This window comes from Lepidochelys kempii, chromosome 21, assembly GCF_965140265.1.
Source record: "Lepidochelys kempii isolate rLepKem1 chromosome 21, rLepKem1.hap2, whole genome shotgun sequence".
Lineage (NCBI taxonomy): Eukaryota > Metazoa > Chordata > Testudines > Cheloniidae > Lepidochelys > Lepidochelys kempii.
Genome location: NC_133276.1, coordinates 14,147,068 through 14,173,380, shown reverse-complemented (window position 1 = coordinate 14,173,380; position 26,313 = coordinate 14,147,068). Strand labels below are relative to the sequence as shown.

General features: G+C 51.1%; 1 protein-coding gene across 10 annotated transcripts in view; it reads right to left on the bottom strand.

Moving 5' to 3' along the window:
- Window positions 1-26,313, bottom strand: part of PPFIA4 (PTPRF interacting protein alpha 4) — a 166,066-nt gene that overhangs the window by 3,571 nt on the left and 136,182 nt on the right. For 8 of the 10 annotated variants that reach the window (XM_073320166.1, XM_073320175.1, XM_073320172.1 and 5 more), the window contains 8 exons: window positions 20,017-20,079; window positions 18,865-18,891; window positions 15,744-15,919; window positions 12,308-12,405; window positions 10,277-10,452; window positions 9,728-9,796; window positions 4,159-4,336; window positions 1,549-1,643 (listed from right to left, as the gene is read on the bottom strand). In XM_073320166.1, coding sequence (XP_073176267.1) covers window positions 1,585-1,643; window positions 4,159-4,336; window positions 9,728-9,796; window positions 10,277-10,452; window positions 12,308-12,405; window positions 15,744-15,919; window positions 18,865-18,891; window positions 20,017-20,079 — 846 coding nt within the window. In that variant the 3' untranslated portion in view covers window positions 1,549-1,584. Of the gene's footprint in view, window positions 1-1,548; window positions 1,644-4,158; window positions 4,337-9,727; window positions 9,797-10,276; window positions 10,453-12,307; window positions 12,448-15,743; window positions 15,920-18,864; window positions 18,892-20,016; window positions 20,080-26,313 lie in introns of those variants that run through there. The other 2 variants (XM_073320174.1, XM_073320176.1) reach the window with 2 other exon arrangements.

The following is a 26,313-nucleotide window of genomic DNA, read 5'->3' as shown; positions in this document are numbered from 1 at the left end:
AACATTATTGTCCTGGTAAAATATATGCAGCAACATTGTATGTAAAGTTATAAAACTCTACTGTATAAGGCATGTGCTAAATCTGGGGAAACAGCCTCAGACCAGTTCCCCAGAGACAAAAGGATAGCCTGCACTTCTGCTAGGTGCCAATATAATCAAATGGACTATCAGCTCGTTAAATGGCCACTCCCTGGCAGGAAAAAGGGTGTGAGTGAAAAATTTACAAAAATTGGCAAAGGAACAGACTTGTTGTTGTCTGACCCCAGCTGGAGAGGATTCTCAGAGCAGAGAAAAAGATATAAAAATGAGGAACAGAGGCCCCAAATTACCTCTTTCCCCTCATGGCATCAACAACGTTTGAAAGGCAAAGGACACATCACTGAACTGGGGAACTAGTGCTGGCTGAAAGATCCAGCCAGACTGGTGTAAGCAAATGGTGAGAAAAACCTTTTGCTTTGAATTCACTAAGCTTGTCAAGGTAGGTATTAGTTTGTGGTTTACCTTTTATTTCTTTGTAACCAACTCTGACTAATATGCCTCATTACTTGTAATCACTTAAAATCCATCTTTCTGTACTTGATAAGCTTGTTTTATTGTTTTATCTAAACCAGCATGTGTTTGGATTGAAGTGTTTCGGAACCTCCATTTCATCATTTCATATCACATCATTTCATATCATTTTCTATTAATGAAATGGTGGCCTTTCTATGGGTTTGTATTGTCCAGAAGGAAAGAGCTGGGCAGTACAAGACACACATTTCTGGGAACAAGTCTGGGTCTAAGAATTTGCTGGTGTCACTCTGCAATACAATTCAGGAGTGGCTAGCCACACTCACATAATTCAGCTGGAAGTGATTTTGCATGCTGGAGGCTATTTGAGAGCAGGCCAGGAGCGGTGGTTCTCACAGCGAAGCCGTGTAAAAGGCACCCCAGGTTGGAGAGTTAAGGGGACACAGCTGTTCAACAGCCCAGATCGTACCCTGGGGAAGGTCACAGTGATGGTCTCCAAAAGGTGCTAGCAACAGAAGCAACAGCTGAAGATGAGCTCTGTGTCACTCAAAAGCTTGTCCCTTCCACCAACAGAAGCTGGTCCAATGAAAGATATTTCCTCACCCACTTTGTCTTCACTCTTATCCTCTGTGAATACCAGACTACGAGCTCTCTGGGCCATGGGCTGCCTTTGCAGCATTTGTATCTACGGGGCCTAGTGCAGCAAGGGATCCCCAACCGGGGTCTTTAAGCCCTGCAATAACAATGAGAAGCTGTTTACTTCTGAAGCTCCAAAGGAAAGTCCTGGGGAAATCAGGAAACCCCGCTGATATGCTAATGACCTCATCTCCTCTGGAACCTCTCTAGGTGAGCTGGCTCAGAGCTCCTTCCCGGGGAGAGAGGCGGAGAGGAGGACAGAGGCATAGCCATGCCAGCGAGAGGAATCCAGCAGTAGAAGGCTGTACTGGGTCTTTCCTTGGGCTCGACGAGTAGACCCCCTGGCGGCTGCTTGGATTATTGCCATTTCAGCTACTGTACCTTGGTCTTCCTTAAACTTACCCACAGTCTGGGCTGATTCCCCTTAGAGAATGACCCTCAGCAGGAATACGTTCGAACTGTGGAGGTCTCCAATCTTTGCGGCCCAGATGCACCAACTGCAAGCCGGTCAGAGTAAAACACAAAGCATGCGATTAGGGGTGCCCGGGCCTAGCTCAGAATTAACTCTCAGCTGCCCACAGACATGGCTCCAGCTGGGCTGTTATTCGGAAGGGACAGGAGTTAGTTGTTTGGACTTGAAAGGACTGCATTATTTCAGTTAATAAGCCTAAATGAGTGGCTGGTTCTGTACAGTAGGGTGCGTGCATTGCTGTCACACAACGAGAGCAAGTTCCCCGGCGATGTCACAGGGAGGCCAGAAGCAGACTGATTTGGTGTAACTCCTACTTGGAGGGGGGAAGGAGTATGTTACATCAGCTCAGATTCCCTTCAGCCTTCCCTGTGCTTGTGTAGACTCTTCTCTGAATCTGACCCAGGATGTTTGAACTATTCTACCTCTTGGGACATCATCTCATTTTCTCCTTTGTGAAGCCTGCCCTGAGGAATGCTTCTCTTGGGCTTTATTCCCCCTGCAGGGTGCATTCCTGTGTCACCAACTCTCGCAATCTTATCCGGAGTCTACCACTACTAGGTGGTTTTCTGAAAGCCCCAACTCCTGGAGTCCCGTGATTAGGTAAGAGGCTCTGCGACTCCTAAGTAAGTTTCTAGCCCACGTGGTTGAGGAGAAATGCTTGGATGTATAGGCACCGGGGCTGGAGCACCCATGGGGAAAAAAATGGTGGATACTGAGCACTCACTGGCAGCCCCCTATCAACGCCTCTCCCACTGGCACCCACTGGCAGCCGCCGATCAGTGCCTCCCGCTCCCTCCCAGCGCCTCCCGCCTGCCACAGGCAGCTGTTTCGAGGCATCAGGAGGTGCTGGGGGGAGGAGCGAGGGTGCAGCACGTTCAGGGGAGGGGGCGGCACTGGGTGTGGAAGAAGCGGGGCGGGGGCGGGAACAGGTGGGGCCGGGGTGGGAAGAAGCAGGGCGGGACATTGGGGTGTGGAGCAGGGAAGGGGCCAGCGGGCAGAACACCCCTCCCGCCCCCAGCAGATTACAAACTCGGCGCCTCTGCTCGGGTGTGTGAGCGCAGCCCAAAGGCTCAGAAACCAGACGTCAAAGGCAACGAGCCCAATGGCCTTTTCTTTTTCTTTTCTTTTCTTTTTTTTTTAAATCAACCTTGTGACTTTTTAGGCCAATCTCCTGCTTTTCGGGGGGCTGAAGGGGGCCGACTCACGATTTTGGAATAGCTGGGAATGGCAACAGGGGCACCCTGCTTGGGAGGCGGGGCTCAGCGTACGTCCAGGCTTCAGTCCCAGGACACGACGGCAGCTCGAGCAGACACGCCCGAGCTAGCTTTGATGGAGTGCTGCAGCATGGGCCAGCTGCTCCGTGCCGCGAAGTGCTCGCTGCCACGGCTTTGCTGCTTCCGGTTCTGGAGCTAGCTAGGTCAATGCTCGCGCATCTAGGTCCACCGGAGCCGCAGTGGCAGTCCGCAATTGCAGTCTAGCCATCCCCAAAGAGTAACCAGGGGAGAGTGGATCATTGCTCGCCTGCTCTAAGCTTCCGGCTGACCACAGCTTCGCAATCCAGAGGAGAGAACAGAGTTAGGATGGGCCCTGGGGATTGGGTGCCATCTCTCCCAGTTCTGTCACCTGAAATGGACGGGCTGGATGCTGGAATCCCGGGGGGAAGCTCTCTGGCCTGTGTGATGCGGGAGCTCAGAGTGGATGATCAGAATGGTCCTTTCTGACCTTCGTGTCTACGAATCAATGAAACGCTGCTGATGCTGTGGGACCTGCTACTGCCCTACGGCAAATAGCCCCTGATGCCACCCGGGACCTGGGCGTCAGCAGCAGGGACGTCGACGCTGAACTGAAAACTAGAAATAGCAGCAACGTGGAGTGAACAGAAAATGGGATACAGAGAGGTGCCGCACTGTCCCCCTCTGTCTCTCTTGGACAGCAGCCGGGCTAATGGATACGTCAGAGCTTTGATTGTAGCTCTGTGGCTCAGCCAGGCTTCCTGGGGATGTCTGGCCCTGGTGACTTATGTTTTGATGTTATGGTGACAGACAGACAGCTAGGGAGCTTGGTGTTTCACCTCCACTTTGCCCTTTCATTAAGGTGCTCAGGGAAGAGACTGCGCGGCCTCCCATTCACTGCCTAGGAGGTGTTCCCCCAGCACCCTCCATGGTGGGTGCAGATGTGCAATCATCATTTCGCTTCTCTGCAATCTCCTCATCCTCCTTGATTGCCCCCTTTTCCCCCGGACGTGGCCCCAGGGCCTCCTACTTCTCATGGATCTGAAGGATTTATTCTCTCTGTATCTCAGCCTAGTCTCCAAGTTTAGCCCAACTATGACTAGCTCCCCTCTCAGACTCCCTTAGGCTGGATTTCCATTTTGGAGGCCAGCTTTCACCCTGGAGAATCACTGGGGCAATGACTTCTGGCTCACCAGGCACTAGAGCATGATGCTAACTGCTCGCCCAGGACAGCAGATGCTGGTTTGAGAGGCGTCTGCTCTGCAAAGAAGCCCCTGGGGAGCTGGGGCTGGAGGGCCCATGTCCTACCTTCTGGTGGCATTTTCTTCAGCGGGGCTGAGGGGGGTGGCAAGGGCACCAAGGCGGTGGCTCGGAATCCGGCGGGGAGCGTCTCGGCCGAGCCGCTGAGCATGTCGATGCTGTGAACATCTCGAGGGCGAAAGCGCTTTCTCCAGGAAGGGGTTCGCCGGAAGGCCTTGTCCTCACCCTGCAAGGGAACGGCTGGTTACGCCTTTCACAGCCAACAGCACCGGGAACAGCGGGCTCTCACACCAGTCGGGGCTGGCGGGGGGCGGTGTGTGAACGGGGTGACGCACGCCGGTGGGACAGTGTGTGTGTGTATGGGGGGGAGGATCAGACACTGCCTGCAGCACCAGAGATGGACTCAGACACCCCTGCGGCACGGCGGGGGGGGACGGACGAGATGACGGGGAGGGCTCAGCCATGCAGCTCAGGTAACGCCACCGCCCTTCCGTCAGTGGCACCCGCTTCCCCCGCATCCTCCATTCACAGCCCCCTGGGAGGTTCTCCGGCCGGCTGGCCCTTCCCTGTCACTAGCCCAAACTGAATGGCCCCCTCATGGGGCAGGTGAACGACCATCCCCGTGGGCTCAGCCACGCGGAACGAAAGGGCCACAAACTGCCACGTGGCGGCGTGTGACACCAACCCGGCCCAGCCATGACTCCTGGACAACAAAAGGTTTGTCTACAAGGAAAATTATTCCAGATTAATTAAACATGTGAATTTAAACATGATCAAGCCCATGTGGACACTCCCACGCAGAATAAAAGTGGTTTTAGGGATTGCCTACACAAACAGGGACACTCAGAAAAGTGAATCCTAATTAACTTTTAAAAGTACATTAGTTAATGGCATTAAACCTCTCTGTGGACACTCTCATTCAGAAGTAAAGTGGCCTTGGAACTGAATTAAATGAAAGAGAATTAAGGTCACTTTAATTCTGAATGAGAGCATCCACATAGGGGTTAGTGTGATTGAACTAATCCACTTTAAAAATTAATTTTCCACGTAGGCAAGCCCTTAATTCAGTTTAATTTAATGTACTTCCATAGTGGAGTAATTATCCTGGAATAAAATCCCTTTTATTCCAAAACAGAGAATCCACATGTGGCGCTATTCCAGAATACCTCTTCTAGCCAGCCAATTTCCTCATGTAGACATGTCCTAACGCTATAAGCTCATGAGGGTTTGACTTTCCCAAGCAGCTACCGCCATGGACAAGAGAGAGACAATTGAACCAGGTCTGGAAGTCAGCGGCTTATCTCCCAGTGATCATTCCCTCACATCCCCTCGCATGTATCTCCCTCCATCAGGGAGTACAGATGTGCTTGTACAATGATGGGTGTCACAGAATTCACACGCTCTCATGCGGCACTGGGCACAAAGAACGTGCAAGGGCAAAGGTCTATGCAGCTGGCATCCACGCCAACAAGGCCCTTTCTGTCCAAAGAACCTACCCAGATACCGGGGCTTCTTTTCTCTCAGGTCTCGTTGCCCTAGGAGGTTTGTCCATCCTGCACTGGGATTGCCACTAAGAGTTAATTAACTTGAAATAGCACAGATGTAGGCCTGGTCAAAAATTTGACGTCAAAACCGTTTTTTGATGAAAAACTGGGTGATTGGTTTTTTTTGCAACAAGTGTCTGCTCTCCGTGGAAACATCTGAATTTCAGCTGAAAAACTCAACGCCTCAAAACTGAAACAATTCCTCTGAAAACGGAAACATTTTTATTTGGCTCTGGTGCCGCAGTGCCTCATGGGAATTGCAGTGGAGTTGCCTCATGTCTCCATTCCGCTCCATGGGGCACTGCAGCATTTCCAAATCCAAATATTTCGGTATTCAAATTTTCCCCGAAAAACCGAAATTTTCCACAGGGGCTGGCTCTAATTTAATTTTTGTAACCACCTGTTGACTTGTTTGTGTCACGTTGGTCCCTTCCACGCTTCTGATTCACTCTCCCATTGGCGGTCGCTGGCGCACGAAAGGCTTGTCCAAAGCTAAGCAATGACTTCATACTGTAGCTACTCAGTAAAGAGACTGGCCTTGGCAGTGAGGGACCTGCACTTATTATCCGGTTTTTGTATAAAGGGCTCTGGGAAAGGGGATGGCATGAGGCAAAAGTAGGTGGCTTTAGGATGCTGTGTGGGGAAAGCTGAGGAACCTGGTTCCAGAGGGGCTGCTCAGGCCCCTGACACCACAGAAACTGTTTGAGGGCTTCCTGGCATACGGGTAAGGCTTGTCCTTCCCAGCTTAATGAGGTAGAACATGGGACCTGACGGTCTTAAATCAGACCCAGCTCTGGTCTGTCAGGGTAGTGGAGGCCCAAAGCCCAGACAGGCCCATGCCCATTTCTAAGGTAGGGCTGGCCAGGCGAGTTCCCTGAAGGGACCAAGTCCCCTGAGCATGGGCTCCCATCCCGGCCTGCATGTCTTGGTGCTAACTGTAATCTCGGCTTCAGGGACGGAGCGTGCCGAAGCGTGCGCCTTTTCCTGAGCACGTGAAATGGAGGGGCCAGTGCGGCGGCGAGCTGCTGGAGAGAGAGGCTTGTTCCAGCTCTCGGTGTGCCTGGTCGCTGGCTAGAACGGTGGATGTTCGTTTATAATGGCGTGGGCTTTTCATATTGGGGTTTTAAGTTACATCCTGGTCACCGAAGGGCTGATTTTCAAAAGCACAGATTGCATTTAGACACCTAACTCCCCTTGACTTTGAGAGTTAAGCACCCGACGGCCATCTGTGCCTCCAGAAATCTTCCCGGAGCGGAGGGATGGCTGCTTTTTTTATTCCATATCCATCTACATAAATACATAGACGATTTCCCATTGTCCCTGGGCTGCCGCTAAGCCTGGTCACCTGGGAAGTCATCTGTCAAACAGGTGCAGTGCCAAATGGCTGTGACTTACTTAGACTGTCAGCTCTGTGGGGCAGGGGCTATCTTTCTGTTGGGTGTCTGTACAGCCTAGCACAGTGGGGTTCTGGCCCATGGCTGGGGCTCCTCGGCGCTACCATAATACAAATAATAAATGAGGATAATCACTGAGGGTGCCTGTGGTGGAGGTGCTGGGGCTGCTACTGTGGCTATCATATCTCAAGTCTGCCGCCCAGTCCTTGCTGTGCCGTACCCTTCCTGCCACGGCCATGGCGCGGCTCACTTTCTGTGGAGGAAGACTTCCAGCTGACCCATCCCTAGCAGGATACCCCATATGTTCCAGCTGTTTCTTGGGAACAAGCAGCCACTTTGTGTAATTTACTAGGAACCTTGTAACTCCACCACCCTGCTGGTGGGAAGGACAGACCCGCCTAGATCCCTTCCAAAGCCAGTGGGGACATATATTGTTCTCATGGGGGAATATGCCCAATTCACACAACTGCGCTGCTCCAAATACAAGTGTTTGCTACAAGGAGATGGTACCAACTCTTGCCCATAAGGGCAGCACTTTGCCACGGCAGGGCTGCTCCCTCAGTAAGAGCCTGAGAAACGTCTGGCAATTGGTGTGTACCAAGAGATCGGCATTTTCAGGCTGTTCCGTAAGGGGTGGAGGTCACCTCTTTGAGGAGACAGTCTCACGGCCACCTCCCTCCCATTTGCAATTGCCTGTTCCCATCCCCGCTGCCGTTCGGGATTCCGTAACATCTCTGCAGTGAATGCTGGCTCGATGAGCCGCGCTGGCAAAGAACTCCTGCGCTTTCAATTGTCTTCACTGCAATGCAGGGCACACACCCTGACGGAAGCAGCGAGATGCAAGGATGAGCCAACCCCACAGGACCAGCCAGCTCTCGCAGACTGTGAGATTTTCTTAAACAGACTCCGCATCCAGCTACATCCTCACCTGTCCTGAGGCAGCAGATAGGCTGATCAGGCCAGTCCATACTGGATGTCTCTGGGTTCCACCTGAGCCACTGCTTGAAAGCTGCTGCTTTGCTTTTTCATCACTGATTAAAGCAGAGGAGGCCGAGACCAAAATTTTTAGGACAGTCTCTCTCCCATTGAGGCACCTAAATAAGCAGTCAGATTTTCAGAAGGGCTCAGCAAGGGGCGGGAGGGGGAGGGGGGCATGTTGGGTGCTGAGATCTTTGGAAAATCTGGCCCTCACTGCCAAGAACAGAAAGAGAAAGTGCAAAGAGACCCAGGGGCTGCATGCCTGTGATAACGACAGTGACCCACCTGCCTCTCTCAAATGTTATGAGCAGTAATTAACGTCCTGAAAATCGAACGCGTTGGCGGACGTGCAAAGCGTTACGATGCACCACCCTAGCCTACCGGCGGATAGAAAGGGACACCGTGCAGGCAGTGAGTGGCTGACAGACTTGGTGGGATTTCGTCACGCGCCACGAGGCTTGATGGCTCAAACTTCTGAACTCGGAAAGTGCCCCACTCGGTCACCAGCCTCCGGTCCCATCCCGAGCACGGAGAATTCAGGCAGCACTGGTAGCACGGTGACATCCTGTGTCCGAGTACAACGCTCAGCCTGGCCTGGAGAGCAGCTGGTGCTGCATGACGCCGGGCACAGGATGGAAACAAAATCTCCAGCACTGTGTCGCTGACGTCCAACTAGTTCTTGGTCCCCTCCCACCCCCAGTAGAAATGTGTGTCAGTTTTTGCCTTGCATGTTAGAGAGATCTTCAGAGCGACTGCCGCTGCCCCAGAACGTCACCAGACCTGCAGCATTTAAAGAGACCTTGCACATTCTTTGAACACAAGTTTGTATTTATTGACAGAATCATACACTGATCATGGTACATGAACCAGCTGGGACAGTGACTCACAATAGGTACAAAGTTACACGTCAGGGAGCGAACGGGCAGACTCAGCGTGGAAACCTCTTCAAATTACAGAACATCAGAAACACACTTACAGCTGAGCCCCTTGTTAGCCAGCTTCTGCAGCCACCTGGCTCCTACCAGCCTTAGATGGCCAGTAAAAGATAACACTAAAGCTAATTCTGCTCTAAAACCAGAGGAGAGCCAGCGTAGTCAGCCTCTTGGGATTTGGCCCACAGAAAATGAAGGCTGAAAAGACCCATTAGATTCCATCAAGTCTATTCCTGAATGCCAGACCGTCCCCAACAGCACAGGGCTATGGCTAGTACAGGCTAAAATTATTCAAGTCTTACTGCTCCCCCCGCTTTCCCTAGAGGGCTGACCCCACAACCTGTACACTTGCTAATTGGTGAGCCTTTAACAAAGCGAAGAGCCAAGGTGCGGCTGGTGCTGACACCTGTGCCTACAGAAATAACGCCAGAGCCTTGGTACCTTACAAAACATGCCGGTTTTCCTAGGGCAGAAATGGATCCTCCCCGCTGCTTGTGAGCAGCCATCCATGCCCATGGCTCTGTATATCCATTTCCTCGACCAGCACACCCCCCCAGAGTGTAACCAAGGTCGTTCAGGCCGTGCAGGGGTTTGAGCATTGAAGTCCTCTCCCGTAGGGGGTGACAAAATCAATGCTTACAAGGGCAACCTAGCTGTCGTCTCCCCTCCAACCCGCTGCCGTGTTGTCTATTTCTCATCCTACAGCAGGGACCCTCATCTTTTCAAATACCCAGCACGACTCAGTCACAAGATAGTACTTTGTACTCACATCGTCCAGCCTTCTGTCCGTGCCCAAGGCAAGCAGATTGTTGAATTCTCTCTCCATCACCTGCCGTGCCTGAAAATAAGATCAAATGAGTAACAGTAACACCCTGTCCCTGGGGAATGACTGACACTAACATAGGATCGCCATGCGCTCGGACAGATCCAACTACCAGTGCAGCAGCTGTGAGGAAAGGACAGGTCCCTCCAAACGCTGCTGGGCTGCCTTGTGACACACAGAGCTGAAGCTGGCTGGCTGGATCTTGCTACTCTAAAACAGATCCTTGACACGGTGAGAACAATATCAAATCCTCCAGTATCAATGGGAATGGCAGAGTCCAGTCAGGAGGAAAACCATTGCATTTTCAAGGCAGAGTATTTTGGATGACTCTCTCTCCATGTTCTGTGAAACCCCAAGGAGTACACACCACCACCTCGACACCAAGGAGATGGATGCCTTAGAAATACTTAAGCGGATGAGAGAATGGAGACAGATAGACAGACGGATAATATGCAATAATCTCTGGCAAGCCCATGGTGGAAATGTTCTCCTTACCTGGGTATTCTGCGTGGGTATTTGTAGGACAAGTGCCAGACTATTATGGTCAAAATTTTCATCCAAAGCTAGGAGTGCTCCATGGACTCCACTCTCGATGAGGTTATTTGCATACTCCCTAAGCCCAATGGACTGGATCCAGTGAATGACCTGATCATTGGTCCAGACCAAAACATCTGGAAGACAGCAGGGTCAGACAGTCAGTACATACCAAACCTTGAGTTAGATCAATTTTCAGGAATCTCTTGATCCCTGCTGAGCCTTGATCCCTGCCTGTCCCCGTGGCAGGGTGACAATATGACAGAACACAGTGTGTTGCCGGTATATATATTTCCTCACAGCTTATTGGAGTAGCCACATTGCCAGGAGCTACAGAGGAAGCTGATCACCTGTCTTCTCAGACGAAACGAAGGGGTTTGGCTAGGCCTGGCCCTGGGGCCACTATCCCTCCTGCCCGTCGACCAGTAGCAGCTCAGGTGCTGTGATCGTATTCTCACTGACGTTTACAAAAAAAACCCAAACCAGGAAGGAAATTGAGTGGATTACTCCTGGGACCTTTACTGTTGTTATCCCGATAAGGGAGGATAGATAAAGAGAGAACCTAAGCAATAGACACTTATACTAGGAGGGTGCACACCCTGCAGGTTCTGCTGGCCAATCCTATTGCACATACCACAGGCTCCTTGCATCTCTCCATCTCCCCCCACAAGATCCTGGTCCCCGAAGGAGCTGCCCTGACGCTGTCTCTCTGCATCTTGCCCATTTAATTCCCCCTCTCTACTCCCCATCTACCTCTGCTAGAGACACGATCAACACATTGTATGTGTCTTTGGGTCTCGCATCACGAGGCAGCGGTGAGACCGTCTGCTATCACCAAGAGGCTGCAGTGACCAGATTTCTCTCCCTCTGACATTGCCATGTGACATAGTGAAGTATTGGAATGGGTTAACTCGGGAGGTGGTGGAATCTCCAGCCTTAGAGGTTTGTAAGGTCAGGCTTGACAAAGCCCTGGCTGGGCTGATTTAGTTGGGGTTGGTCCTGCTTTGAGCAGGGGGTTGGACTAGGTGACCTCCTGAGGTCTCTTCCAACCCTAATCTTCTGTGATTCTCTGCACATGGTGTACTGTGACCTCCCTGTACAATTCCAGCCCGCCGTCTTTAGCAGTGAAAGCAGAGAGGTGCAGATGCTTGGGGAGCAGTTGGAAACCCCACTCAGATTAGAAACAATGCTACTCAGAGAGTCAAGTTCTCTGGCTGAAAACCTGGCAACTTCCCCGTCCCAACCCCAACTTCAACAGGGTCAGGATTTCACCCTTTTTTTGTTTAAATGATATATTTACCTTGCTATCTATAAGCCTGGGTAGATCCGCTGATGCAAGCAGGAATATTGGTGCATATTATATTACCTACTTGAGATCTCTCAGTGGTGATCACAATAGTTTAATTTTCCCAGTTCTGTTCAAGAGAGTTGAAAATACCGACCCACTTGACACAGAAACCTCCAATTCTCTGTGGAAACTAAATTCACTTTCGGGGCAGACAGTCTTTAAGTCAAATGCTGTCATCAAGTGGGCTCTCCAGTTAAGTTCAACCAATTCTTCATTTGAGTCCAATTGCAATAGAGCTGCTAGCGGGGGCTCTTTAGATCCTCAGGGTTTCTCTGCTCTTGCCATTCATCTCCCGCCTGCCGTCAGAATCCCGTGTTGGTTCAAACGAACGTGATCTGACAAACAGGATCAGGACTTCAAAGGGGACCGAGAAGGAGCCCGTAGAAATGACTTTGCTTCCAAGCAAGTATTCTGTAGCGAGCAGAACTTATTAATAAGTCACAATTTGCCTGCAGCTACTCCATGAATATGTGAAAAGCCAATTTCCTCGATATTTAGAGGGGGGAAGGGCTAGTGACTGTATGACATTGGTTGGGAAGTGTTGCCTTTTGTATTAAAAACCGAAATGGAAATAGAAGGCGGCGGGGTCTCTTCTGCTGTCATTTCCCCTGAGACGCAAACAGCTCTTTTAAATGGTTACTGACCTTTGATTTCGTGCTGGCTTTCCTCTCGCCTCCTCTGAAGCTCCTTGCGGTCATAATTTAACCTCTTCAGGCACATGATGCCATACTGTAGGCTGGTGCTGGGAAAACAACACATCACTCAACGCTCAGGATAGGATACACTAAGACAAGAGAGGGAGGCGTTTGCTTCTCAGCAAGGTTCACAACTCGGCGGAGGGATGCTCTTAGAAACGGTTGAGTCTTATTATCGACACTCCCTAGAGGGAAACTCTCAACCCAAGAACACCATAGTGGAGAAGGTCAAAGACATCAGCACTGAGAGAAACCCTTCCAGCTAGCTCACCTGCCAGGGTCCCTGGTACTTGACAGGGCCAGCTCTAGAGCCCAGATCCTTAAAGGTATGTAGGCACCTAACAGCCATTGATTTTAATGGCACTTAGGAACCTAAATACTTTGGATCTGGGCCTAGGGGTTTGCTGTCCCTAGGCTGGGATGTGTCTGTGCCATTCAGTCCTGTATTCATATGCACGATCAGCTGTACTGGGGCATTCAGCCTTCACCCATTCTACCTGCACGGGAGGGCATGGATCCAAACTCACCGACCCACAGCCCCTTTGACAGGTCAGAACTCTCTTGCCCGGGAATTCGAGAGCCTCGGGCTTCCGGGTTGCTAGCTGGAGCGGGGGTTCTGGAAGTGCCAGGGAGCTCTGCGATCAGTCCCGATGCTGCACAGGGCCCAGGAACCTGCATTCCAGTCACCGGCAAGGATCGAGAGATGTCGTACTGTCCTTGCTGAGGAAGTTGCGGTGGGACTTTCTGAAGACCCACCATGCACCCAACTTCCATTCCTGGGAGCAGGGGATGCGACCCAGCTCTCAGTCAGCGCACTGCAGAGCTGCACCCCAGGGGGCCGACCAGGGGGAATGCAGCCCCAGAGAGCAAGAATTCCTCCCACAGTGCCTCAATGGGTCGGGGAGCACGCCCCTTGTGACACACCGTCAGGGGCTGCAGCACACTGTCCTGCCCCCACATGCCATAACAGGCTGGCGTTAGGGAGGGGAGGTCATGGCCTTGCCTCCTCCTCACCCTCAGCGGTGCACGAAGGGAGCCAGGCCGGCACTGTGACAGCCCCCACGTGGGGGAAGGGTGATGCGCCCTGTGCGTCCTGCTCCCAACACACTTGTGGTTAAGCTCCTACCAGGGCACCCCAGCTGCAGGTCCCCAGTGAAGCCTTTGGGACCCATATGCAACCTCTTACGCCCAGGTGCAAGGCCCTGGAGCTCTTCTCCGGCTCCCCGGGCACCGGTGCTCTGCCCGCGGTAGCAACCCCCTGGCGACGTGCTCGGGGAGGGCAGAGGGAGGAATGCCACAGGCAGGTCTGGCCGCTGCCGATCCACGCAGAGTGGAGTACGGCTTGCAAAGCAAAGCAGGACGCACCGCACAGACCAGGGGACAGATCTGGAAAGCCATTCCAGGCTGGGAGTCCCCCTGCTTCCCTCAGTGAAATCACTGACCTCCTGGGCTGAAGGAACAGCTGCAGCAGGATGCAGTCCCCCCTTGAGCTGAACAGAGGCTTCATTTCAGCGGTGTCTTTGTAAAGGAAACGGGCTGCATTCTTCGCGATGCGCTGGCCGTCACGCTCTGTCTGACTTTGTGAGGCAGGGAGGGATGCTGGAACGGGGCGGGGGACTCAGAAGCGTGATTGGGTAGGAGTCGGAAGATCACCTCCTAGGAGCTAGGATTTTCTGCAGCTCCAAACAGGAGGAGGGACCAGCATTGGCTGGTGAGCTACAGAGCAGCTGCAAGTCGTCTATACATGTGTGTATTGCATAGGGATCGGAGCGGTCCAAACCCCAGGTCTGAAAGGCTCCCTGCCTCACTGAGATCTCTACAAAGGCTCCAACGAGAGGGAGGGAGGGGTCATGTGGATGTAAAGCCAAAAGATTCAGGAATCTCTTCTGTGTCTGGAGAAACCCCCTGCAGATCCCCGCCCGAAGAAGCAATCTCCAGGGGGACGCCAAGGAGCACAAACCAAACAGAAATATGGAGACGGCCCTCTGGGAGCTGGCCGGGATCCAGAATCGAGAGAAGCACGTCCAGCTCACACTTGCTAGGGACAGACACTGGCAGCTGTTCCCAGGGGACAACGAGCAGTCAGTCCTTTTGGCACTGGGACTCCGGCTCCGGCGCTGTTCCGAGGTGCCCCTTGGTACTGGCTTGCTGTCCAATGGCCTCACAGTCAGCCCCCTTCAACCCTCCTCCCAGACTGCGCCAGGCATCACCTGGCTGAGCCCAGGGACCTGGACCTGCATTTAACCTCAAGGGTTCACAGTGCAAGTGTGAACATCCCTTAAATAGTGCTTCACTAAGAGATGGGAGCAGAGGAAGGAAGCTGTCTGGGTTTGTGCCCGACCTGGATCCCCTCCTGGGGAGCAGAGACCAGCTCTGCCTGTCTAGTCCTGGCTCTTTGCCTCAGCTCCACTCAAGAGCCTGCTTTGCTTTTACTGTTTCCCCACAGCTGGCTGAGGCCTTGACACCTCGTGGTGCTAGACTGTACATCTCCGGGACGGAGCCATCTGCTGATGGATCCATGGGCTGCAGATTCAGATTCAAGTTAGCTTCTCATGACTCAGGGGCTTTGGGGAGGTGGATCCCCTGAGGGGATTGCCTGGCTCTGCAAAGGGCTGTGGGTTAGGAGAAGTGAGCCAATTTGAGGGCACCACATTCACTCGTTACTCGGAGAGCAAAAGATGCACCAGCCACCAGAAGAGAGGCCCTCACCGAGGCCCCTTGGGCACTGGATGTAACGATCCATTATGGACAACTGGCTGTCTCACAAAGCCTCTCAATCCTCCAGGGCTTCAGGATCTCCTCTCATGTGGCCTGCAAGCTGATCCCATTGCAGCAGTGATAGCAAACTCTAGTTCACTCGACAGCTGACACTAACAACCCCAACCACGACCCCAGTGTTCTTAAACCCCCCCCCCCCCCCCGCCCCTCCAATGCAACGTCAGAGAAATGGATGAGCTGCTTCCATGACTGCTCCAGAAGGTGAACAAAGGGAGGGACAGACAGATGAGCAGGGGGAGGCCTTTTACCTTTGTGCTTTGGGATGTTCTACTCCTGGGTCAGAAATTGCTCCACCCCTTGTGGTTGACCTGGATTGAATGGTTCTGTGCCACGCAACCACCTACACTGGGGATCTGCACAGGGAATTTCATGAAGGAGAACATCAGCCTTTCTAAGTTGTTCCAGACCATCCAGTTTGAACCTGAATAATTCTTCCTCCAAAGCTGGTGTCTGAGCATGGTCAGCCACACCAGCTGGATCTGGCTAAAATCTGTGGAGAATCCCACTTAGGAACCCTTGAAATCACAAGACCGACCACAGACCTTCTCCTTTACTGCTCAGGAAGGGACTTAATACTCTTGACACCTTCCAAGGGAGCCCAGCTCACCGATGGAAGCTGTCGACCATCTTTAGGTGCACTCTGAGATCTTTCTTAGTCAGGTGGTCCAGCATCCGAGCATCAACGAGACACTCCATGAAGTAGCTGCGATACTGCGGGAGCCCCAGACTAGGCAGCCATTCATTCCCAATCCATTCATGGTTCATGTCCCCATAGGCCAGCGTCTGTGAAAGCAAAGGGAAAAGCGTGCATACATGCCGGCTCTCAGCAGCCCTGCAGACACAACTTTCCAGGGGACTCGTTGGTGGCACTTTAGGACATGTTGGTGCAAGATGTTTTTTCCAAAGCTCTTGCATTTAGAAGAAGGTGGGTCATTTTCAGCTGAATTGGTTTTACTGGGAATTTTGCTTTGGCAAATGTCTGTCCAGTTACTAATAAATTGTGTTTTAATAAGTTAATAACTTGAGTCAGTGCTTCTCTGTCTGAGCAGACATGTCACAGATTAGAGAAATACAGATGAAAAGCCAGTATAAAATGCCCCAACCCTGGATGGATTGATGGAAGAAGGGACCCTTGGATCCCAAAGCATGACCCTCCCTTGTCTGAGCTAAGGGACCCAGCTCTGTTAGCCAAGGCTGAAGCTAGCGTTGGGCAGGAAATGGCTTTCCCATGAGACTCTGAAAATTCTCTCTCTCAAACTGGGACAAAAAATTTAAAGTCTTGAAAACTTCCACAAACTGAAAAATCCAAAAAAATTTTCAGATCGAGTCTATTGAACGCTTTGTTCTGATAATCTCAAAACATTTTGTTTCAATTTTGACCTGTTTAATTTTTTTTTTACTTTTTAAACCTTAAATTAACTTAAATTTCAAAACAAAAATGGCACTTGTGCCTCTCTAAAAAGTCAAAACGAGACGTTCCAGCAATTTCAAAACTTTTTTTTTCCAATTAATTTTTCAGAACAGGAAATTCAGTGGCATCCACCCTTTCCTGCAAACAGTTAGGTTTTGATAAAGTGGCATTTTCAGATTAAAAAAATATTTTGTCGAAAAATTCCTGACTAATTCTAGCTGCAGCAAACTCTTCAACCTCTATATATGCCCCAGCCACCATTAAAGGGTGACAGAGCGCCATGTTGCGTGGGCATGGGCTACATTGTTCTTATTAAGTGTAACCAGTTGGATACTTGCCTACAGTATCTCACACAGACGTTGTGAGGCTTAATTAACTTTTGCAAGGCATTTTGCAATGGTTGGATGAATGATGTTCTATAAATCAAAATTAAAACCAGGGGCCAAAAATTTTCCCCTCTCAATATTTTGCTACTTAAATTTCATAATGTAAATGTTATGCTGGTAACAGGGCAACTCGTAGAACATTTGCTGAGAAAAGCTCAGCGGCTCAGCATTCTCCGATGCCCGGGGACTGCTCAGCACTTCTCCGGTTTAAGCCCCACTTCTGGAAGTAAGGCAGAAATGTAGACAGTTAAATGTAAATCAGGAAGGAGGAGAGAAAGGGCCTCCTGCTCCACTGCCCTGCCCCCTGGTGCGGTTACTGAAGCCAGTCTCAAGTCAGTTTAAAATGCCACCCCATCCACACAGCAGTTCAGCACCCACTTTGCACCAGGTGCAGGGCAATCAAGGATCAGGCCCAAATGATACTATCGTTAACTCCGACCACATCGGCAAGTGAGCAGGACTCACATGGGTGGGTATGCCCTGGAGGACTACACGTGGTTTATCAACCCCTGTTTTTTAATCCTTGGCAGGAAGCACTCTCCCACCTCTACGTATCCCTAAAACAGACCCTGTTCCAATACCGGGAGGGGGGCAGTGTTGTCTTCCTACCAGGAAAGGCAATTTGCTTGACATCACTTCAGTATTTCTTCATTCCCTGCCCCCACCCCTGTATAAATGGATATTTCCTTCCCTCCCGGGGGAATGAGGAGGTCAGCCAATGCTGCCAGATGTGCAGCGCTGCAGCTGTTCTCAGGATCTTTATTACTGTTGCTAATGGAGGGCTTTCCTCTTTTCTCCTGCAAAGGACAGTCACGCGCCGAACAGAACAGAGATGTCTTGTCTTTAGCTACAAAGCCAGTGATGCATTTGACAGGCATGGCTGATCAAACAGAACAGGCGAGGGGCTAGGTTACTAAGGGTGGTGGGGAGAGAGGAGGGATTGCATCGCTGCTGGAACACTGCTACACTGCCTGCCCTATGGTTTTTACCAAGTCCCGGGAAGGAAAGTCCTGGCTAACATGCTCTAGAGGTGCCCAGATGATCAGAACTGGAATCCAGATCTGGTCTCAAAATCAGAGCTCCCCAGAAACTGGGATTGGGGGAATGGTTTGGGCCCAACCAGCTCATTCATTCATCCAGCCATTTGCCAGCTTTACTAACAGACTATGGAGTGGATGGACGATGACCGGTGACCACAGGGCATGCCATGTATGGGGAGATGAGATCACAAGCATTTTTACTCGACATGGGTCCCCAATTTTAGAAAACCATTTCCAGGCAGCAGGGAACCCAGAGCTGAGAGTTAACACAGTCACACAGCGCTTTTAGCCATGTATTTTTCATGCCTCGGAAATGGCGAAGGCCCCTGCCCTGACACGCCAAATCTCAGCCTAGTCTGTCACCTGCAGTACACAAACCCAGAAATGGTGTGCTGTGTTAGTTCCTGGGACAGCTAAAACGGGAGTCAAAAGAAACATGGCATTCCACCGCAACCAGCAATGAAAGGGCCATGTTCCTGGTGCGGGAGCGTACGGGCTAATACATGTTATTGGTTGGTGAGAGCTAAGAGATGAAGCTCCAGCCCCGGGAACACTATCCCCGCCTTACAATGACACAAAGGAAGAGTCAACAAACCACAAGAGAAAAGAAGAAGTGTTTTTCCCCTGCCTTTGAGCATTCTCTGTGCTGCCTTCACCGACCTTCCAGTGACGTCCCTTTGGGGGCAGGGTTTAAGGGGCAAAAGGGCGGGGCTAAATGCTGAATAATTGTCCGAGGGAGTGGAAACGGAGTGATGTGATTGGACACACACAGTGTCACTAGGGCATTCAATTCGCAAGAGGGTTGTGTGAGATTCTCTGGGCGACGGCCCTGCTCCTGACCCCGGTTCGCCTAGCTAACAGACATGGAAAGAGATGACATAGAGGTCTCACCTGTGCCCAGCTGCCCTCCTCTGTGTCCTAATTGTAACAAATGTAGCATGTCAACAAAAACAACAGGTAAAGTCAGTACCTCTGCCCCGGGGGGATCACGCCCTTCGAACATGAATAGAACAGAACACAGATCTGAAAGGTGATACATTGCGGTCAGAGGAAAGGTACGAGAGAGACTCGGGGTCCTTTGCGAGAGTCCTGACCTGAGTCAGCCAGACAGGAAATGGGAATGCTCACTTCATATGCAACTCAGGAACATGTGTCTCTCAGCTAGACTGCAAATGAGCCCTGGTGCAATCCTGATCCTGCGTGAATCAAAGGGAGTTTTGCCACTGGCTTCAATGGGGCCAGGTGTTCACCCTGGATACCATCAACAGTGCTGCTACGCTCCAGGAGTCCTGTTCTCCCCAGCATTTACTTCGGGCACAGACGCCTCTAGAGCACACGCTCGTTGTGACAAGCGGGTGTAGCACTGGGCAGAGATGCCAGGCTGACAGCCTCCATTTCCCAAAGTACAGACACAAGTCAGACAGCGGCAGTGCAAACTTCCACCGCATCGCCCGGCCAGCTTGCGCCATCCCTGACCTGGACACTATGCCAGTGACCCATACTCAACACCTGCAGGGCCAACGCAGGCCGATTAACATCCCTTGTGACGGCAGGTTTTGTGATGCGGACACCTGGCCACTAAGAAAGAGACTGAGACCCCTAAAGTCCTGGCCCCACTGAAATAAATGGAAGTTTGGCCCATGACTTTGGGGACAGGGGTGGGGGAGGGTGTCAGGATTTCACATTCTGGGCTGGTTTCTCTGAACCTTCTTGAGTTCAGTGGGTCTTTTTCTTTTTTACTACAGGTGGACAGAGAGACACAGTCATCATGGTCTCAGCAAAACCAACAGGACCTTGAAAAAGGAGAAAATATTTCTTATTTGGGGGAACAAAAAGGCAGCTGTAGAAACTGCCAAGTTATTAAAAGCTGAAAAGCAGCTTCTAAGCATGCACAAACCATTTTCCAAAAGGCACCTTGCTATGACTGCATGAGATACAGATCTCTTTCCATTCAACTGGACTGAGATTTCAGCACAAACACGCCTTCAGCTTGGTAACTGACATGCTGTTCAGATGGGAGATGGGATTAGACAAGAAACTAACCGTTTTGGTGGAAGTTGCCATGTTCTCCATCTCCTCGTGTGTGAGCCAGACATTTCCAGAGGACTAGAGGGAAAAGGTCAGAAAGGTCAATCAGAGAAAGATCAACAGCATGTTACAACAGGAGCACAGCGGTCTGCTCAAAATTCTTAAAAAGAAAAGGGGGACTTGTGGCACCTTAGAGACTAACCAATTTATTTGAGCATAAGCTTTCGTGAGCTACAGCAGCTTATGCTCAAATAAATTGGTTAGTCTCTAAGGTGCCACAAGTCCTCCTTTTCTTTTTGCGAATACAGACGAACACGGCTGCTACTCTGAAACCTGTCAAAATTCTTAGTGAAGCAAGTTCAACTAGAAACGGTATTTCAGGTTCTACAGTGGATTACAATGACACACATACAGGCTTTATGGTTGGATTCTTCTCTCCCACTGGTTTCACACCAGGAATTACTGCTCATTTACACCAGATTGAGATCAGAATCTGGTTCTGTTTATCTAAATCGAAAGGACACTGGTGGATTCCTCGCATTCTTGTCAAGAAACACACTTTCAGCTTCCATGAAATTTACCTAGGACTCCTTACCTTAGTAAAAGAGACAAGACGTGTGACAGGACAGAACGATGAGCCGTGCTGAGAAGGGTGCGCCCAGCCACCCCATTCCAAGAACAAAGAGCACATTTAAAATGGATAAAATGCAGTAATATTTCACACAGTGCGTATTTAATTAGTGGAATTTGTTGCTCCGGAATACCAGTGCGAGGAAAAGATGGTTACCTACTTGTAACTGGTTACAGAGTAGCAGCTGGGTTAGTCTGTATTCGCAAAAAGAAAAGGAGGACTTGTGGCACCTTAGAGACTAACCAATTTATTTGAGCATAAGCTTGCATCCGATGAAGTGAGCCGTAGCTCACGAAAGCTGATGCGGCAAATAAATTTGTTAGTCTCTACTCGTAACTGTTGTTCTTTGAGATGTGATGCAGATGTGTCTGCTACTTAGATGTGTGCGTTCCCAGAGCACTCGAGTCGGAGAACTTTGCCTTGCAGTACCCACAGGGCAGCACTCAGCCCCTCCCCTGGCCACAGAAGGCCAGCACCACCCTGACCCTCTCAGTTCCTTTGCACCAAATGTCATAAGCACAGACTCCGATGCAGAGGGGACGGAGGGTGGGCCGTGGAATACACGTCCGCATCACACCTCGAAGAACAACAGGTACAGGTAGGTGAGTGTTTTTACTTCTTCGAGTAGATGACATTTCTAAGTGACATCCCGATATTGGACATTGGCAGGGTTGCCACTTGGTCCTCTGGGCATGCATCTACCAATCACTGCTGCGCCCAAATCAGATGCAAACTTGGGGAAGGCAATCCTGCAGCCCTTGTTTAAACAGACTCCGAGCTCTACCTCCCATGCACACCGCTCGGGAGTCACCTAAGTAGAAGACATGGCTGCTGCAGCTACTGACCGCCACAGTGGCATCTCTTCATGGCCGGGGTGTATACTCCCAAAGAACGTAAAGTAGCTCAGGGGGCAGGGGGGTCTTTAAAAGAGTGCAGAGTTTCGTCTTCTTTTCTGAAAATAAAACCTGGCCATCAGACAGCAGCTTATGCGTATTCTCCTGAGGGAAGCCTGCCCGAGGTGGCACCCATCTACCTCCGGAGGTCCTGATACACCTGAAAGTCCTTGGGTCCCGAGGGAGGGGAAGATTCCGGCAGGGGAGAGTCGACCAAGGCAGTTCACTGCATCAGCAACAGGTCCTGTTCTGGCGCCGTAAGATCTGGTTGGAATAACCCGAGTCCAGGAGGATGGACTCAGCAGTCACCGGCCACTGAGATGGTTTGACCGAGGGAGCCACCATCGGGACTGGTGATCTCACTCTGGAGCGCGTCGAAGAGCGGGACCTTAGGGACCGAGGAACGTCCCAAGGAGTCTAAAGAGGCCACTGGGCGTCTGGATAAAGCATTGGTGGCCAGTAGGCACTAGGCCAAGAGCCCCGTCTTGACTGCAGTACAGATGCCAATCTCGGTACCAATGGTGATCCGCAGGCAATCTCTGGTGTCTGTTTGATGACGAGGGAGAAGATGACCCTGACCTGGATAATGGGGAGTCCCAGAGGGTCTCTAGTGACAACAGGGGAGCCAGCATTGACAGGGAAAACAAATAGTCAGACATCTGAAGCCCCATACGGGGGCAGCATTAGTGCTGAAGAGGAATGGGGGATTGGTACCAGTGGCCCTGAGTGAGGCACACCCACATGGTACCAGAAGAGGTGCTGGTACCTAGGCTAAGGGCGTACCAAAGATGCTCCACAGTCTGAGGCCCGGGTGGTACGAGCTCTGGTGCTGATGAACCTGGCGGCTCTGTGACGTGCCAAGGGCAGAGTTGGGATGAGGCGGTAGAAACCATGGCATCAGAGAACTCCGGAACAAGTGGAGAATCCAGGACTGAGAGGCAAAGCAGGTCAGATGCCACCAGGTAGCTGTTGGCATGGAGACAGTCAGTGCTGGTGCTGATGTTAATTGGTACCGGACTCAATGGATGCCTCATGAGTGGAGTGGAGGAACTGGAATTGATGGTAGGGACTCTCGGCATGGTACTGGGGAGCAGTTAGACAGACCTGCTCCATCCTGTGTGCCAGAGGGAGTACGGTGCCGGTCAGCGCTCCTCTTGGAAGAAGAAGAGGAGTCTTCCTGAGCCCTGGAATGGTCCCAGCTCATTTTACAGGACCTTTTCCTCACCGTACCAAAGGAGGGAGAACGACCTCTCTTCCTCTTGTGGGAAACATCAATGCCCGAGTGCGGGGCGGCATCGCTTGCTGGCTCCGAATGCGACTGCCGATCAGGCGAGGTCGCGATGCCGAAGCGAGCCTCATGGCCTGCTCCAACAGGGTGACTATTTAACTGGGTGGTTGTTGGTTTGAAAAGTGTGAATTGGGAGTGCTTCGTTCCAGGTGGGCCTTGAGTGGTTGACTGGAAGGAGTTAGCCTGGGAGTTCGCCTGAGGGGAGTTCCCGCAGAGTTTTTGCCTTTCAGGCTTCTGTGAGCAGTAAATACAACATCTGAAGACGCTCTTAGAAGGAAGACAATAGGGATAGTGACCCATCAGCTGTTGTGACCTGCCCAGGATGTGCCATGTTGGTCTTTCTCCCAGAGGGTAGAAGTGACTTCGTCTGTACGAAGCGCAAGCTGGTCTCTGTATTGGAAGAGAAGGTTAAAGGACTAGAGACCCAAGTGTCAACCCTGCGTTGCGTCAGAGAAAACGAAGACTTTCTGGATGGAAGTCAGCATTTGGTACTGCGGGCACAGCATGCTGAAGAATCAGAGAGGGAAGCGCAGAACGGGGAAGAAAATTGGCAGCATGTGACCTCCAGAAGAAGAAAGAGGAGAACCTGTGTGCCCCCCAACACAGATAGAGGTGCGAAATTGTTTTCAGGCTCTCTGCACAGGTACTGCAGTGGAGAATGGTTTGGAAGAGTTATCTGAGGGAAGGGATCAGAAGGAGACCCCATCGACCAGAAGGCATGGGATGCATTGTCCTAGGGATGGGGGTTCCATGACCACCACTCCCAAGAGGAGGAGACGGGTGGTGGTGGTCGGGGACTCCCTCCTAAGTGGGACGGAGTCATCCATCTGCAGTCCAGATTGGGAAACTCGAGAAGTGTGCTGCTTGCCTGGAGCTAGAATTCAGGATGTGATGGAGCATTTGCCGAGACTGATCAAGCCCTCAGACCACTAGCCCTTCCTACTTCTCCACGTGGGCCTTCAGTGGGTCACTGCAGACTATGTGGCTCTGGGAAGAAGGATAAAGGAGTTTGAGGTACAAGTCGTGTTCTCGTCCATCCTCCCTGTTGAAGGAAAAGGCCCAGGTAGGGACCATCGAATTGTGGAGGTAAATGGTTACACAGGTGGTGTCGGAGAGAGGGCTTTGGATTCTTCGACCATGGGATGTTGTTCCAGGAAGGAGGATTGCTAGGAAGAGATGGGATGCACCTAATGAAGAGAGGGAAGAGCATCTTTGGAAGCGGCCTTGCTAACCTAGTGAGGAGGGCTTTAAACTAGGTTCACTGGAGGATGGAGACCTAAGCCCTGAGGTAAGTGGGGAAGTGGGATACCGGGAGGAGGGTGCAACAGGGGAGGCCTCCTGATTCATACTGAGAAAGCAGGGCAATCGGCTAGCTTAGGTGCCTGTACACGAACAAAAGAAGCCTGGGAAAGAAGCAGAAAGAATTGGAAGTCCTGGCACAGTCAAGGAACTATAATGTGATTGGAACAACAGAGACTTGGTGGGGTAACTCAGATGACTGAAGCATTCTCATGGATGGGTGTCAACTGTTCATGAAGGACAGGCGGGGGAGAAAAGATGGGGGAGTTGCACTGTATGTAAGGGAGAGTAGGATTGCTCAGAGCTCCAGGAAGAAACTGGAGAAAAGCCTGTTGAGAGTCTTTGGGTTAAGTTTAGAGGCGAGAGCAACAAGGGTGATGTCGTGGTGGGCGTCTGCTACAGACCACCAGACCAGGGGGATGAGGTAGACGAGGCTTTCTTTGGACAACTAACAGAAGTTTCCAGAGCACAGTCCCTGGTTCTCATGGGGGACTTCAATCACCCTGACATCTGCTGGGAGAGCAATACAACAGTGCACTGATAATCCAGGAAGTTTTTGGAGAGAGTTGGGGACAACTTCCTGGAGCAAGTGCCGGAGGAACCAACTAGGGGCCGTCATCCTCTTGACCTGCTGCTCACTAACAGGGAAGAATTGGTAGCGGAAGTAGAAGTGGGTGACAACCTGGGCAGCAGTGACCATGAGATGGTCGAGTTCAGGACCCTGACAAAATGAAGAAAGGAGAGCAGTAGGATACGGATCCTGGACTTCAGAAAACCAGACTTTGATTCCTTCAGGGAACTGATGGGTAGGATCCCCTGGGAGGCTAATATAAGGGGAAAAGGAGTCCAGGAGAGCTGGCTGTATTTTAAAGAATCCTTACTGAGGGCGCAGGAACAAACCATCCTGACGTGCAGAAAGAATAGCAAATATAGCAGGCGACCAGCTTGGCTTAACGGAGAAATCTTTGGTGACCTTATAAGAAGCGGAAACTTGGACAGATGACTAGGGAGGACTATAAAAATATTGCTTGAGCATGCAGCAGTGAAATCAGGAAGACCAAAGCAAAATTGGAGCTGCAGCTAGCAAGGGATGTGAAGGGTAACAAGAAGGGTTTCTACAGGTATGTTAGCAACAAGAAAGTGGTCAGGGAAAGTGTGGTCCCCTTACTGAATTAGGAGGCAACCTAGTGACAGAGGATGTGGAAAAAGCTGAAGTACTCAATGCTTTTTTTGCCTCGGTCTTCACAGACAAGGTCAGCTCCCAGAGTATGGGGAGGAGGTGAGCAGCCCACAGTGGTGAAAGAACAGGTTAAGGACGATTTAGAAAAGCTGGACATGCACAAGTCCATGGGGCTGGATGCAATGCATCCGAGGGTGCTGAGGGAGCTGGCGGATGTGATTGCAGAGCCATTGGCCATTATCTCTGAGAACTCATGGTGATCAGGGGAGGTCCCAGAAGATTGGAAAAAGGAAAATATAGTGCCCATCTTTTAAAAAAGGAAAAAGGAGAACTACAGACTGGCCAGCTTCACCTCAGTCCCTGGAAAAATCATGGAGCAGGTCCTCAAGGAATCCATTTTGAAGCACCTGGAAGAGGGGAAAGTGATCAGGAACAGTCAACATGGATTCACCAAGGGCAAGTCATGCCTGACCAACCTGATTGCTTTCTATGAGGAGATAACTGGCTCTCTGGATATGGGGAAAGCGGTGGACGTGATATACCTTGACCTTAGCAAAGCTTTTGGTACGGTCTCCCACAGTACTCTATCCAGCAAGTTAAAAAAGTGTGGATTGCTTGAATGGACTATAAGGTGGACAGAAAGCTGGCTATATTGTCAGATTCAATGGGTAGTGATCAATGGCCCAATTTCTAGCTGGCAGCCGTTATCAAGTGGAGTGCCCCAGAGGGTTGGTCCTGGGGCCGGTTTTATTCAACATCTTCATTAATGATCTGGAGGATGGTGTGGACTGCACCCTCAGCAAATTCACGGATTACACTAAGATGGGGAGAGAGGTAGATATGCTGGAGGGTAGGGATATGATACAGAGGGACCTAGACAAGTTAGAGGATTGGGCCAAAAGAAATCTGATGAGGTTCAGCAAGGACAAGGGCAGAGTCCTGCACTTAGGACGGAAGAATCCCACGCACTGCTACAGACTAGGGACCGACTGGCTAAGTGGCAGTTCTGTTGAAAAGGACC